The sequence below is a fragment of the Branchiostoma floridae genome, chromosome 3 (genome assembly GCF_000003815.2).
Source record: "Branchiostoma floridae strain S238N-H82 chromosome 3, Bfl_VNyyK, whole genome shotgun sequence".
NCBI lineage: Eukaryota > Metazoa > Chordata > Leptocardii > Amphioxiformes > Branchiostomatidae > Branchiostoma > Branchiostoma floridae.
In genome coordinates, this window is record NC_049981.1 from 9,522,210 (window position 1) to 9,536,270 (window position 14,061).

At 41.4% G+C, this 14,061-nt stretch overlaps 2 protein-coding genes across 5 annotated transcripts in view; one reads left to right on the plus strand and one right to left on the minus strand.

The window, feature by feature from the left end:
* Positions 1 to 2,561: 2,561 nt before the first annotated feature.
* LOC118412082 (sal-like protein 1) lies at positions 2,562 to 9,031 on the minus strand. 3 transcript variants are annotated; one of them, XM_035814708.1, is made up of 4 exons: positions 8,884 to 9,031; positions 6,257 to 6,472; positions 5,200 to 5,344; positions 2,563 to 4,707 (listed from the first exon to the last, which is right to left on the minus strand). In XM_035814708.1, exons 1-4 carry the CDS (start codon positions 8,992 to 8,994, stop codon positions 2,732 to 2,734), a joined length of 2,448 nt encoding a protein of 815 aa, XP_035670601.1. In that variant the 5' UTR covers positions 8,995 to 9,031; the 3' UTR covers positions 2,563 to 2,731. The 3 variants fall into 3 exon arrangements, with proteins under 3 accessions (XP_035670603.1, XP_035670602.1, XP_035670601.1); XM_035814710.1 differs by lacking the exons at positions 6,257 to 6,472; positions 8,884 to 9,031 and adding an exon at positions 5,969 to 6,220 and having other exon boundaries at positions 2,562 to 4,707; XM_035814709.1 differs by lacking the exons at positions 6,257 to 6,472; positions 8,884 to 9,031 and adding an exon at positions 5,825 to 5,958 and having other exon boundaries at positions 2,562 to 4,707.
* Positions 9,032 to 9,553: 522 nt separating this feature from the next.
* The window catches only part of LOC118410856 (endoplasmic reticulum aminopeptidase 1-like), a 59,339-nt gene continuing 54,831 nt past the window's right edge, over positions 9,554 to 14,061 (plus strand). For both annotated transcript variants that reach the window (XM_035812713.1, XM_035812714.1), the window contains exon 1: positions 9,554 to 9,843. In XM_035812713.1, the coding sequence (XP_035668606.1) occupies positions 9,707 to 9,843 (137 nt within the window). In that variant the 5' untranslated portion in view covers positions 9,554 to 9,706. The remainder of the gene's footprint in view (positions 9,844 to 14,061) is intronic.

Consider the following 14,061-nt stretch of genomic DNA (forward strand, 5'->3'; position numbering starts at 1 on the left):
TCAGCTCCCCAAGGGGCGAGCTTGTATTCCGGGGGCAATGATGGGGTGATTGGTCAGGCCCCTAGAAAAACAGGGGGTGTTTTTTCTATTGAGAGGCATGATAGTTCCCCCATATAAACCTGGTGAGATAGGGTGGAAGTTCCGGCACCAAGGGACCAGTGAGTCTAGGGTGTGGATAGTTGTTCAGCGGGAGGGATCCGCAGGTTTCCCTGTGGGGGGATGGTATTCAGCCCCAAAGACAGGTATATTAACCTGTGTGTGGATGGTGATTAGCACCAGGGACAGGCATGTTTACCTGTGTGTGGATGGTGTTCAGCACCAGGAACAGGCGTGTTTAAATGTGTGTGGATGGTGTTCAGCACCAGGGACAGGCGTGTTTACCTGTGGGTGGGTGGTGTTCAGCACCAGGGACAGGTGTTTAAATGTGTGTGGATGGTGTTCAGCACCAGGGACAGGCGTGTTTAAATGTGTGTGGATGGTGTTCAGCACCAAGGACAGGCATTTTTTTCCTGTGGGTGGGTGGTATACAGCAATAGGGAAAGGCATGTTTGCATTTGTGGATGGTGTTCAGCACCAGGGACAGGCTTGTTTACCTGTGTGTGGATGGTGTTCAGCACCAGGGACAGGTGTTTAAATGTGTTTGGATGTTGTTCAGCACCAGGGACAGGTGTTTAAATGTGTGTGGATGGTGTTCAGCACCAAGGACAGGCATTTTTTTCCTGTGGGTGGGTGGTATACAGCAATAGGGAAAGGCGTGTTTGCATTTGTGGATGGTGTTCAGCACTATGTTCAGTAGTATGTTTCAGTATTCCAGAAAGATGGAAATGTTACAGATATTGAGTTCCATTTGCAAAAACTGTGGCAAAATAAATTTTGTCTGTGTAACTACATAGACTGTTTGAATTTACATATTTCATAGGTGAGGGCTCGAATGTATAATGGCAGTTTTTGATATGTCTACTAGTAGGTGGTTTGTAAACATTTGTTTTTCGCTTGTGCCACATTGCTCTACGTGGAATTAAAAAATTCTTGAGTCTGGAAAAGTGTGTGAGGTGCCTTGGGTGTTTTCATTATGTAATCACATGTAGTGGATTGGGTCGCAGGATGCAACTTCTGGGTGCTTGGCCCAGAACCCAGAGGCCTTGGGTTCCGATCCTGTCATGCTTTCCCTAATCCACACAGATGGAAAAATGGGTACCTGACTTTGGTTGGGGAGTTAAAGGGCTGGAAAGGAATAGGCAATGTCTCCAAAAACCACATCATACACGTACTCGTAACCCACTGCACCTACAGCCAGGCTTTTAGCCAGGCATGCGTCAACGTGTCATCTGGATGCACTATTTTCACTTAAAATCATCAAAAACTCTGCACCATGGAAGGTGGATGTCCCCAGACCCCCCTACAGTAGTCACTTACCGCGACTCACCAATAAATTTGGACTCCCTATTACAAAATCCTAGCTAAAAGCCTGCCTACAGCATTAATGGCACTACCTTTACATTTACCTTCTCTACCTTTACTGTTACCTTTACATACAGATCAGTCTATCCATCTTAAACCAATCTTTCTAAGATCCTACACAACACCTTTTAGCTAGATACTATCTTAATGATGTTGGTACCACAGAAGGTCAAGTGAGACATTTTATACATTAGTTAGAAATTGTGTATTCATTAGTAAAACATTTAGGAACATTTCATCCTCTTTACACAGTTTTGATATTTGAATTACATTCAGTATGCATACACTGATGATGCATACACAAGGTATGAAATACCAGGTTGCTAAGTTGTCGTACAACCATATTTTGCTTGGCACAACTTAGTTTCAAACTCAGATAGTGCTGCACATTCACTGGTTTCCAGCTGTCCAGTGTTGCTTTTCCACTGAATCTGCATTGTAATCGATTTTGCTTCATGGCGAATACTACCGTATATTCTCGAATAAAGTACGCACCCCAATTAAAGTACGCACCCCTGATTTTGGACAAGTCTTAGACAGATCTTTGGGACTGAAAGGTAAAATGGAAAAACTCAAATAAAGTACGCACCCCTTCTCCACCAGTTTTGAACAGACCTTTAACTAAATAAATTCGAATTTATGATGTTTTCCCCAGGTCATTTTGCATAAAATAACCTGGGTTTACACTGTCATTGTCTCTATAAACTTGTGAATTGCCTGCTGCAAATTATAAAAATCACTGAGAACTGGTAGAAGAAATCAGGCAAAACCAGTTGTACAAGTCAAAGTCACTAACTCAAAAGGATTGTATGCAAATGCAACTGTTAATATGTAAATCATGTTAAGACAATTTCTTTGTTTCATGTTTAGACAACTTCAAGACAACAACAATGTGTATGTTTTGAAACATTACTAGAAGTGTAGCTCCACCTTGCTTTATTTTAGGCTTTTCTTACCATTTACCTGTGCAGTGACCTCAAATAAAGTACGCACCCCAACTTTGGCAACAACTTGTAGCACCTTTTCAATTTTGAAAAGTTAAAAAAGTGCGTACTTTATTCGAGAATATACGGTAGTACTGGTTTTGTGGAATTACCTTTACCTATATCTAAAAATGTTAGCCAATAAACAACATTTTTGATGAAATGATGAAGTGATAAATTTAAAAGAGAAAAAAGAGTAACCCTACCTTCCGCCCCAATTTTTTCAGCACTGTAATCGAAAACACAATGCTGATTTTCCAAGGCCTAAAGTTTAATGACAAAAGTTTTTACTGTTCATCAGGTTTGGGATGCTGCGACCTTCTGTGACGCAGTAACATCCCCTTTGCTTTGAAGGCATATCCGCAGTCCTGACAAACGAACGGGCGTGCGTTGCTGTGCTTGTACAGCTTGTGGGCACGGAGTGAGCTGTCGTACTTAAACACAGCGCTACACTCCGTACAACAGAACGCTTTGGGCGACATTTCAGCGGGGCTTTCCATGGCAATCTGATGATATTGTGACGGATTTGCTCCGGCGGCCATCATGGAAAACAATGCCTCATTCTGCGTAGTTGAAACGTCAGCACGAGATATGAAAGAACTGATGTTACTGACAGTAGTATTTCCTACACCACCTTGGTTTCCAAATGTTGAAGGACATGTTACAACAGCCTGTCCGTGCCTCAAGGTCGTCTGTTGGTGTGACTTTGAGTTGTCTTCCCCAAGGTCATTACCTTCCCTCGTCACGGATGACTCTGTTGTACTTGCTACACCCTCCGACGTCAACAACATGGGAGTCGATTTTGGCAACATTGTTGAAAACATGTTGACCTGGTTGATAGTTTCACTGCCTGCAGTATCAGGGTCCACTCTAGGGGGCGTTGTTCTATCAAAAGTGTTACCATCTTCCTCTTTTTGATTGCCCTGTAGGCCAGCCTGCAGGAGTGAACCCCCTTCGGTAGTCCAACGTGTCGGGGCTTCTGTGCCGTCAACACCACTTTGATCCGGCATTATGTCACTGTGGTTGTGCCCTTGAACTTGTAAACTGTCCTCATACTGTGCTACACTCGAATGGGATTTCTCCATGCTTGTGTCACCTGCTCTAGTAGGTGAAGTAGGTGTAGCACACTCGCTACTAGATACTGGTATGCTATCAGCAGGACATGAAGATTTATCGACAGCAGCAATACCTACTTGGGATGGCAAGGAGACACAAGTTTGCGGCCTTTTCTTGTGCACTCTAGAATGCCGCTTCAGCATGCTTTTATCCTTGAAGCTGTAGCCACAAGTAGAGCAGATGAACGGGCGGGCGTTGGAATGCTTGTAAAGCTTGTGTGCACGGAGGGAACTAGCATACTTGAACGACGCCCCACACTTCACACAGACATGCTTGTTCTGGGGCCTGCTGTAAAAACTGGTGTCAAGACTACCTGACCTCGTGTCAGAGGTCACAGACCAAAGGTCAACTGATGCCAAGGGGTCAGAGGACATTGGGAAGAGACCTTGGAGGGAGTTCAAAGGTCCATAACCCCCGGTGGCAAAAGGTGGAAGAGATGCTTGCATATTTTGGTTTCCAGGTGGCACAACTGCTCTGTTTTGGGGATGAACATTCATGCTGTCTTTATCATATATCTCTTGGTGCTGTTGAAACAAAGTATTTGCAATTGTGTTTATCCGATCGATAGAATGACTACTTGATACTGTAGTAACAACTGGTGAGAAGGATTCAGTGCTAGCTCCAAATGAACAGTCTGGAAACTCAGAGTGTGAATGATGCTCAACCAAGGAAGGGTTGTCTTCAACTTCTGAAGAAAGTGTTGCATCGTTTTCTTCAGGTTCTTGTTTAATAGTGATAAGAGATGAAGTCAACACGTCCTTGCTGTTGTCCTGGCTAGACTGTAAACAACCTGTTTTGTTTACTTGTACCTCAGTCCCTTCACTCACTTCTCCCTGTCTGTAAACTACAGTGTTCTGACTACCGGACGTGTGATTGGCTGCACTGGATCTCCCATCATGCACTCCTTCAGGTCTGTTTCCTGTCTCAGACTGGAGAGCAGGTGTGTGTTTGGTTGAGCTGGACCTCCCATCATGCATTTCTCTCAGCCTGTTTCCAACATTGGCCTGGCTACCAGTCCTATGATTGGCTGGATAGCATCTTCCATCATGTGCTCTGTCCAATCCACTTCCACCCTGATTCACGTGATTGACAGCATCCCCTGATGTGTCTCTTGATACCCTGGGCCTGCTCTGAGTCTGAGATTCTCCTGGTAAGTAAAAAAAATAGATTAGAAATTAGAAATGTAATATGTTGTAGGCAAATACATAATGTTTACTTTCATAGGTCTATCCTAACAAACTATTGCTCTGATTATTTTTACTCAAAAACATTCATATACATTTTGTATATGGTGACCAGCTACTCTAGCTCTGTCCTGCCACTTGCTACACAGTGTAATTGAACACCACAGGGTGTCTCCCACTTTATCAAAACCATGGCAACAGCTGTCTGGTCCAAGTCATCAACTTTATCTGTTTGGAACAGAATAAAAAGAGGAAGAAGAAACAGAGCAAAAACAATGTATTTCTGTTCCGTGAGGGTAAACAAAATAAAGATTTGCATAAACTTTTCAAAACACACTTGCTAGTATAACAAATAAGAATGTTTCTGCTAGTGATAGAATAATAACTATATATATTGATATACACAAACTATAATAGTAATCAAAAGTATTGACAGCAGTGGAATTCATATTCACCTCCTTCTGAAACACTGTTTTCCCTGTTGTCTTGCCTTCCATGTGGTATGGTTTCCATGGAAACTGTTGACCTCTGACCTACTAGCTGGGACTGTTGGAAGGTGTGACCCAGGTAGGCTGTACAGTCCTCCATGATGTCAGTCACCTGAGGGCAGTCAATGTGAAAGTTAACGTAAAAATAATCTATGTACAGTATTTACAGGTTCATTGTACTGAGGATGTTCTCCTTAGTAGCTCTTTTTTGACAAGCATATAATGAACAGTCAATTACAGCTTAACATCCCATCCTAAGGACTGCAACTCTTTTTGGCAGCGTGCATGTCGGGTGAACGACACAGCCGAAATCGAACTCATGGCTTCTAGTTCCAGAGGAAGGGCCACTAACCCAACCCTTAACAGAGACAGTGGGTGCCATAGACTTCCTGCGATTTATGATCCACTGCTCACCGAGTCACTTGTGCTATCTACAGAAGCAGTCACTGTGGATTGTTCATTCCTTGACGAAGACTGGAGTTGTTCTGTTGAAAATTTAGGTGTGTGATTGCCAGTATGGTCATAATTACTAATGGATGAAAATTGATGCACTTATAGATGTCACCCACACAATCACTTAGCTGTGACCTACCTGTAGGTACACAGCAGCCAGCATGACCTCCTGTGCATCCCCAGCTGTGAGGTGTAGCCTGGCTGTGTACATGTAGTCCAGCAGCACAGACTGTCTCCCTTCTCTGTCACCAGTCATTATAACTCCACACTGTTACAAACCTACCTGTAGGTACACAGCGGCCAGCATGACCTCCTGTGCATCCCCAGCTGTGAGGTGTAGCCTGGCTGTGTACATGTAGTCCAGCAGCACAGACTGTCTCCCTTCTCTGTCACCAGTCATTATAACTCCACACTGTTACAAACCTACCTGTAGGTACACAGCGGCCAGCATGACCTCCTGTGCATCCCCAGCTGTGAGGTGTAGCCTGGCTGTGTACATGTAGTCCAGCAGCACAGACTGTCTCCCTTCTCTGTCACCAGTCATTATAACTCCACACTGTTACAAACCTACCTGTAGGTACACAGCAGCCAGCATGACCTCCTGTGCATCCCCAGCTGTGAGATGTAGCCTGGCTGTGTACATGTAGTCCAGCAGCACAGACACACCCTTCTCTGTCACCAGTCGTAACTCCACACTGCTCGCCTCACTGTCTGTGAACAGGGCCTTAAAGTACCCAGAACACGCACACAGGACACCTCTGTGGGCAGGGAAGCTCCTGCTACCAACCTGGGAGACATGGATGGGTTATATTCAAGGCACAGCCCACTGATACAGTCTCCTATTCATTTATATAGACACCGTTCACACTCAAAGAACAAGCGGGTTAAACATGATCCGGATCAGAATTTTGAAAAGCATTCACACTCGTTTTCAAACAATCTGATTGATCATACACAATCCAAGCTGATTAGAATTTAAAAAAAAGTTGCCTTCAATGTGAAATCTTTATAAGTCACTAAGTGGTTAGGGAGGTTGAATACATGACTGAACACACAGCCTATGGTATACCGAACAATAGAGTCTTCATTTTTGTTACTTACATCTTCTTTGGCCTTGAAATATTCTATGACATTAGCATACGTTTTCTGATATTCATTTGTGCAATCCACAGCATATATTTGCTTATTTTTCAGCTGCTTTGCATGATTTCCAGTATGGCTGAAAACTTTGGGGAGGGGGGTCGGGTGGACACAAGAAAATTGATGCATTCACAGATGTCATCCATATGTAATGTATTGTATTTGTTTATTGTAACTGTCGCGTTCTTGCGACCCTTCTTCGAGCGGGTGATCTATACCTGTTCGGGGAAGGGTGTTCTAGAACCGTCATAACGCGACCAGTAATGTGATTCAAAATAAAAGCAGTCTGGATGTGATCGTCCTACAAGTGTGACGTTTGTCTTGTGTCTCCGTCTTTGGTCTTCCCTCCAACATTGGTGGCAGCGGTTATGCCGCTTTCGAGCGGCCGGACCCGTGATGAAACACCATCCTAGGCCCTCTATCCGCTACCGTGTCACCCGGTTCGCCCGGAGACCTTCGGCCAACCGCCTGATCGCCTGACAACGTCTACCATGTGCCAAGCCACCTCCACTCGCTGCCGCTGACCACAGAGCCCGACTCCACACCCTGAAGCCACCGTCGCTGACCGCGTGTACCAGAGTCTCCTGTAGACCATGCCGCAGTCTTCATGGCCCGACCCAACTCGGATTTCACACCAAGGACCCGTCCCTGGGCGATGTCCGCCTCGACCACAGCTGCCCGTGTCACCAACCGTGGACTTTTGAGAATGAGCACCGGCGAAAACTTCTGCTGTGACCAGACCGAACTGTAAAAGGGCCTCTACTTGCTCCAGGAAGGCCACTGAACTGTCATGCCGCAAGACCTATGAACTTGAAATGTACTGCTGCACGATGTCCTGTCCAATGTGTTAAGTATTTTGTCTGGAGATTATTGTGATATTGAGTATTGTGGTGCTTACCTAGGGAGAACTAGAGTCTGCGGGACGACACTCCTAGGAAGAAGACTACTTTGTCCTTTGTCAGAACCTGCGAGGTTGCTGATTGTCAAGGAAATATTGTCACGATGATTGAATTTTGTATATTGAACTATTTGAACTGATGCTTACCAAGTGTACTAGTAGAATCAATGACATTATTGATGCCTGCGGGGCGACTACTGCTGGTAAGACTATCCTGACCACACTGAGGGTGTGCCCACATGTATTGTTTGTGTTTTAAGATAACGTTCTCTATGCCTTGACCGTAAGCCTGCGGGATAACGTTGATGCCTTGTTGAACCTATGCTGTGCTGTATTCTGAATTTTGACTGTGTGATGCTTGCCTAAGGAGCGCTGACGTCTGCACGACGTCTCTCCTAGGAAGATCAATGGTTGTATGATGCTCACCTTAATAGATAGAATGACTGCCTACGGGCCGACCCTATTCCTAAGTGCTTACTATTCTAGATGTGGAAACTGCGTGAACTTGCCTAGCTAGATGTGGAAACCGTGTATTTGTAGCTACATAGAACGACTGCCTGCGGGCCGACCCTATGGAATGTTTGATATGTCCAATGTACAGTAGTTCTGTGCCTTGACGTACTTCAAAGTGGTGAGTCCACAGAAATATTTTTAGTATCGGAAACTAGCAGGTGAGGACACCTGCTAAGTTGAGGGGGGAGGAATGTAATGTATTGTAATTGTTTATTGTAACTGTCGCGTTCTTGCGACCCTTCTTCGAGCGGGTGATCTATACCTGTTCGGGGAAGGGTGTTCTAGAACCGTCAGAACGCGACCAGTAATGTGATTCAAAATAAAAGCAGTCTGGATGTGATCGTCCTACAAGTGTGACGTTTGTCTTGTGTCTCCGTCTTTGGTCTTCCCTCCAACACATATATGAAGAATACTGGACTTTCCTGATGCATATCTCTCAAGAAGTATCATTTGAAGTATACTTTAACCAGTTGAGTTGATTATGTGTATTCAATGAGAAGTGTACATGCAAGGCTCGAAATACTTTTTAGTACTAAAAACTTTGTAGTTTGAGCCCTGACATGTATGTATGTGTTGGCACCCAATATCTGCCTGAGTTTGCCATGTATTGTATTGTCTGAAATTTCAGTAAATCTAAATCTAAATACCTTAATGATGACATCACACATCTGTCCTGCCTGTCTCTGCTCCTGTAGACAGGTGAGGATACGGCTGGGGAGGGCGGGGTACTGGCAGGTGTGGGGCATAAGGGCAGCCATCCTTCCGCCTGTCAGCTGTAAAATACAGGTGGACAAAACAGCTAGAGATCTTGCCAGGTGCAAAATACAGGTGAGTGAAACACTCTGTCATTCCACTTGTCAGGTGCAAAATACAGGTGGATGAAACAACTCTAAGATTCCTCCTAACAGGGGCAAAATACAGGTGGATAAAACAACTCTTATTCCACCTGCCAGCTGCTCAATACAGGTGGATAAAACAACTTTCAATTATTCCACCTTCCAGGTGCTGGATAAAACAACTTCCATTCAACCTGCCAGGTGCAAAAGACTGGAGGAGGATAAAACAACTCTTATTTCCTCCTGGCTGGTGCAAAAATTATATATCCGTCAGGAAAAAAGAATCTCATATAACGTTTTCCACAAGAAATGGGAAGAAAACCTAGGTTACAATGGCAACATCAACAAGGAATATATAAACAGGAATTATATCATGATAAATTATAGAAAAACTGTCCTAAAACTCACAAATTCTGAAAAAATTGCCAACACAGCTGCTCTGTGCTGTGTTTACTTGTTCGGGATAGTGACACCGGAAGTGATTCCTAACCTCTGACCTTTAACCCTAAACAAAAAACTGCGTGCATGAATATTCTTCCCCCAGGCACTACTTGTTGGACGTGTTTGTAAGCCAGAATCTTGCCACGTCAAAATGTTTTGAGCCCGTTTCACGTCTTCTCAACGACTCAAGACGATGGAGGAGCCAGAGGAAGAGACGATAGACCTTACAGGGCCAGAAGAAGTGGTCGAAGAAGCCGAGTATAACCAAGACTTTTCGGATGAAGACTCGCTTCTTCCACAAGCAGTCGTAGAAGGAGGGGAGGGCCACAGGTACGTCTTGGAGCGAAGGGAGTGTCTTAGAATTTTAAAAACGGTATCAAATACATGTAGGATTGGCACATATGAAATTTGTTAGAAAGCGATATGTAAGTGGGCGAAATTAATACAGTATTGTTTGCAAAGCATATTGACACATACGACATAGTACTTGATATATAATTATATTTCAGCCATACATAGTATGGTGAAATATATTGTTATATTGCAATCCATACATAGTATGGGATTGCAATATACTGTTTATATTGCAATCCATACATAGTATGGGATTGCAATATATTGTTATATTGCAATCCATACATAGTATGGGATTGCAATATATTGTTATATTGCAATCCATACATAGTATGGGATTGCAATATATTGTTTTTCCTGAGTTTCTCCTGTCAAAATCTTCAAATGGATTCTACTTTTTCATTTTTGGGCCAAATGAGCTGAAATTTGGCATGGAGGTAGAAATAGCAAATACCCCCAGACGTTTTTTTCACTTTTTTGATAGAGGCCTTAGAATTTATGATATTTAGGGTTTTTGGTCATTTTTAGACAAAATATATATATTTTGGGCCCCTGTGCCCTGGTATTACAAGCTGATGACCTGAAATTTGGTACAGAGGTGCATTGGACATATGAGCACAGAAAACCATCAAAACTTTCTTCATAGATCACTCCAAAAATGAGTTATTTTAGGGTTTTTGGCCATTTTTGACTAAAAAAGTATATTTTTGGCTCCTATGCCCTTGTATTCAAACCAAATGACCTGAAATTTGGTAGATATGTGCATTGGACACATGAGCACAGGGTCCCACCAACACTTTCTTCATAGATCACTTCAAAAATGAGTTATTTTGGGTTTTTTGACCATTTTTGACTAAAAATGTCTATTTTTTGCTCCTATACCCTTGTATAGAAACCAAATGGCCTGAAATTTGGTGAAGAGGTGCATTGAACATATGCTCACATGACCCCATTGAAACTTTCTTCATAGATCACTTCAAAAATTAGTTATTTTGGGGTTTTCAGTCATTTTTGTCTAAAAATGTATATTTTGGCTTCTATGCCCTTGTATTGAAACCAAATGACCTAAAATTCGGGATAAAGGTGTGTAGGACAACTGCCCACAGTACTTCATTATTCCTTTGAGCAGACATTACTTCAAATTGTTGAATTTGGGGATTTTTTCCAGGATGAAGATGGATTGCAATATGCTGTATTTGCTCCTAAGCAAATGTCGGCCTTTCTAGTTATATTGCAATCCATACATAGTATGGGATTGCAATATATTGTTTTTCCTGAGTTTCTCCTGTCAAAATCTTCAAATGGATTCTACTTTTTCATTTTTGGGCCAAATGAGCTGAAATTTGGCATGGAGGTAGAAATAGCAAATACCCCCAGACGTTTTTTTCACTTTTTTGATAGAGGCCTTAGAATTTATGATATTTAGGGTTTTTGGTCATTTTTAGACAAAATATGTATATTTTGGGTCCCTGTGCCCTGGTATTACAAGCTAATGACCTGAAATTTGGTACAGAGGTGCATTAGACATATGAGCACAGAAAACCATCAAAACTTTCTTCATGGATCACTTCAAAAATTAGTTATTTTAGGGTTTTTGGCCATTTTTGACTAAAAATGTATATTGTTGGCTCCTATGCCCTTGTATTAAAACCAAATGACCTGAAATTTGGTACATAGGTGCGTTTGACATATGACCACAGAACCCCATCAACGCTATGTTCGTTGTTTACTCCAAAAATGAGTTATTTTAGGGTTTTGGGCCATTTTTGACTAAAAATGTATATTTTTGGCTCCTATGCCCTTGTATGAGAACCAAATGACCTGAAATTTGGTACAGAGGTGCATTGAACATATGCTCACAGGACCCCATTGACACTTTCTTCATAGATCACTTCAAAAATTAGTTATTTTGGGGTTTTCAGTCATTTTTGACTAAAAATGTATATTTTTTGGCTTCTATGCCCTTGTATGTAAACCAAATGACCTGAAAGTTGGTACAAAGGTAAATTGGACATATGACAACAGGACCCCATCAACACTTTCTTCATAGAGCACTTATAAAATGAGTTATTTTGGGATTTTTAGCCATTTTTAACTAAAAAATGTATATTTTTGGCTCCTATGCCCTTATATTGAAACCAAATGACCTAAAATTCGGCATGAAGGCGTGTAGGACAAGTGCCCACAGTACTTCATTTTTCCTTTGAGCAAACATTACTTCAAATTGTTGAATTTTGGGATTTTTTCAAGGATGAAGATGGATTGCAATATGCTGTATTTGCTCCTAAGCAAATGTCGGCCTTTCTAGTTATATTGCAATCCATACGTAGTATGGGATTGCAATATATTGTTTTTCCTTTGTCTCTTCTTCTTCTCCTGTCAAATCTTCAATTGGGATTAATTTTTTCATTTTTTGGCCAAATGAGCTGAAATTTGGCAGGGTGGTAGAAATAGCAAATACCCCCAGACGTTTTTTTCACTTTCTTGATAGAGGCCTTAGAATTTATGATATTTAGGGTTTTTGGTCATTTTTAGACAAAATATGTATATTTTGGGCCCCTGTGCCCTGGTATTACAAGCTAACGACCTGAAATTTGGTACAGAGGTGCATTGGACATATGAGCACAGAAAACCATTAACACCTTCTTCATAGATCACTTCAAAAATTAGTTATTTTAGGGTTTTTGGCCATTTTTGACTAAAAATGTATATTTATGGCTCCTATGCCCTTGTATTAAAACCAAATGACCTGAAACTTGGTACATAGGTGCGTTTGACATATGACCACAGAACCCCATCAACGCTTAATTCATTGTTTACTCCAAAAATGAGTTATTTTAGGGGTTTTGGCCATTTTTGACAAAAAATGTATATTTTTGGCTCCTATGCCCTTGTATGAAAACCTAATGACCTGAAATTTGGTACAGAGGTGCATTGAACATATGCTCACAGGACCCCATTGACACTTTCTTTATAGATGACTTCAAAAATGAGTTATTTTAGGGTTTTCAGTCATTTTTGACAAAAAATATATATTTTTGGCTTCTATGCCCTTGTATGTAAACCAAATCACCTGAAATTTGGTAGAAACGTAAATTGGACATATGGCAACAGGACCCCATCAACAATTTCTTCATAGAGCACTTATAAAATGAGTTATTTTGGGATTTTTAGCCATTTTTAACTAAAAAATGTATATTTTTGGCTCCTATGCCCTTATATTGAAACCAAATGACCTAAAATTCGGCATGAAGGTGTGTAGGACAAGTGCCCACAGAACTTCATTTTCTCATTGAGCAAACATTACTTCAAATTGTTGAATTTGGGGATTTTTTCAAGGATGAAGATGGATTGCAATATGCTGTATTTGCTCCTAAGCAAATGTCGGCCTTTCTAGTTTTTTCTTTGTCTCTCCTGTCAAATCTTCAAATGGGAATAACTTTTTTATTTTTTGACCAAATGACCTGAAATTTGGCAGGGTGGTAGAAATAGCAAATACCCCCAGACCTTTTTTTCACTTTATTGATAGAGGCCTTAGAATTTATGATATTTAGGGTTTTTGGTCATTTTTAGACAAAATATGTATATTTTGGGCCCCTGTGCCCTGGTATTACAAGCTAATGACCTGAAATTTGGTACAGAGCTGCATTGGACATATGAGTACAGAAAACCATTTACACTTTCTTCATAGATCACTTCAAAAATTAGTTATTTTAGGGTTTTTGGCCATTTTTGACTAAAAATGTATATTTTTGGCTCCTATGCCCTTGTATTAAAACCAAATGACCTGAAATTTGGTACAGAGGTGCATTAAACATATGAGCACAGAAAAAAATCAACACTTTCTTCATAGATTGCTTAAAAAATGAGTTATTTTAGGGTTTTTGGCCATTTTTGACTAAAAATGTATATTTTTGGCTCCTATGCCCTTGTATTAAAACCAAATGACATGAAATTTGGTACATAGGTGCGTTTGACATATAACCACAGAACCCCATCAATGCTTTATTCATTGTCTACTCCAAAAATGAGTTATTTTAGAGTTTTTGGCCATTTTTGACAAAAAATGTATATTTTTGGCTCCTATACCCTTGTATGAAAACCTAATGACCTGAAATTTGGTACAGTAGTGCATTGAACATATGCTCACAGGACCCCATTGACACTTTCTTCATAGATGACTTCAAAAATTAG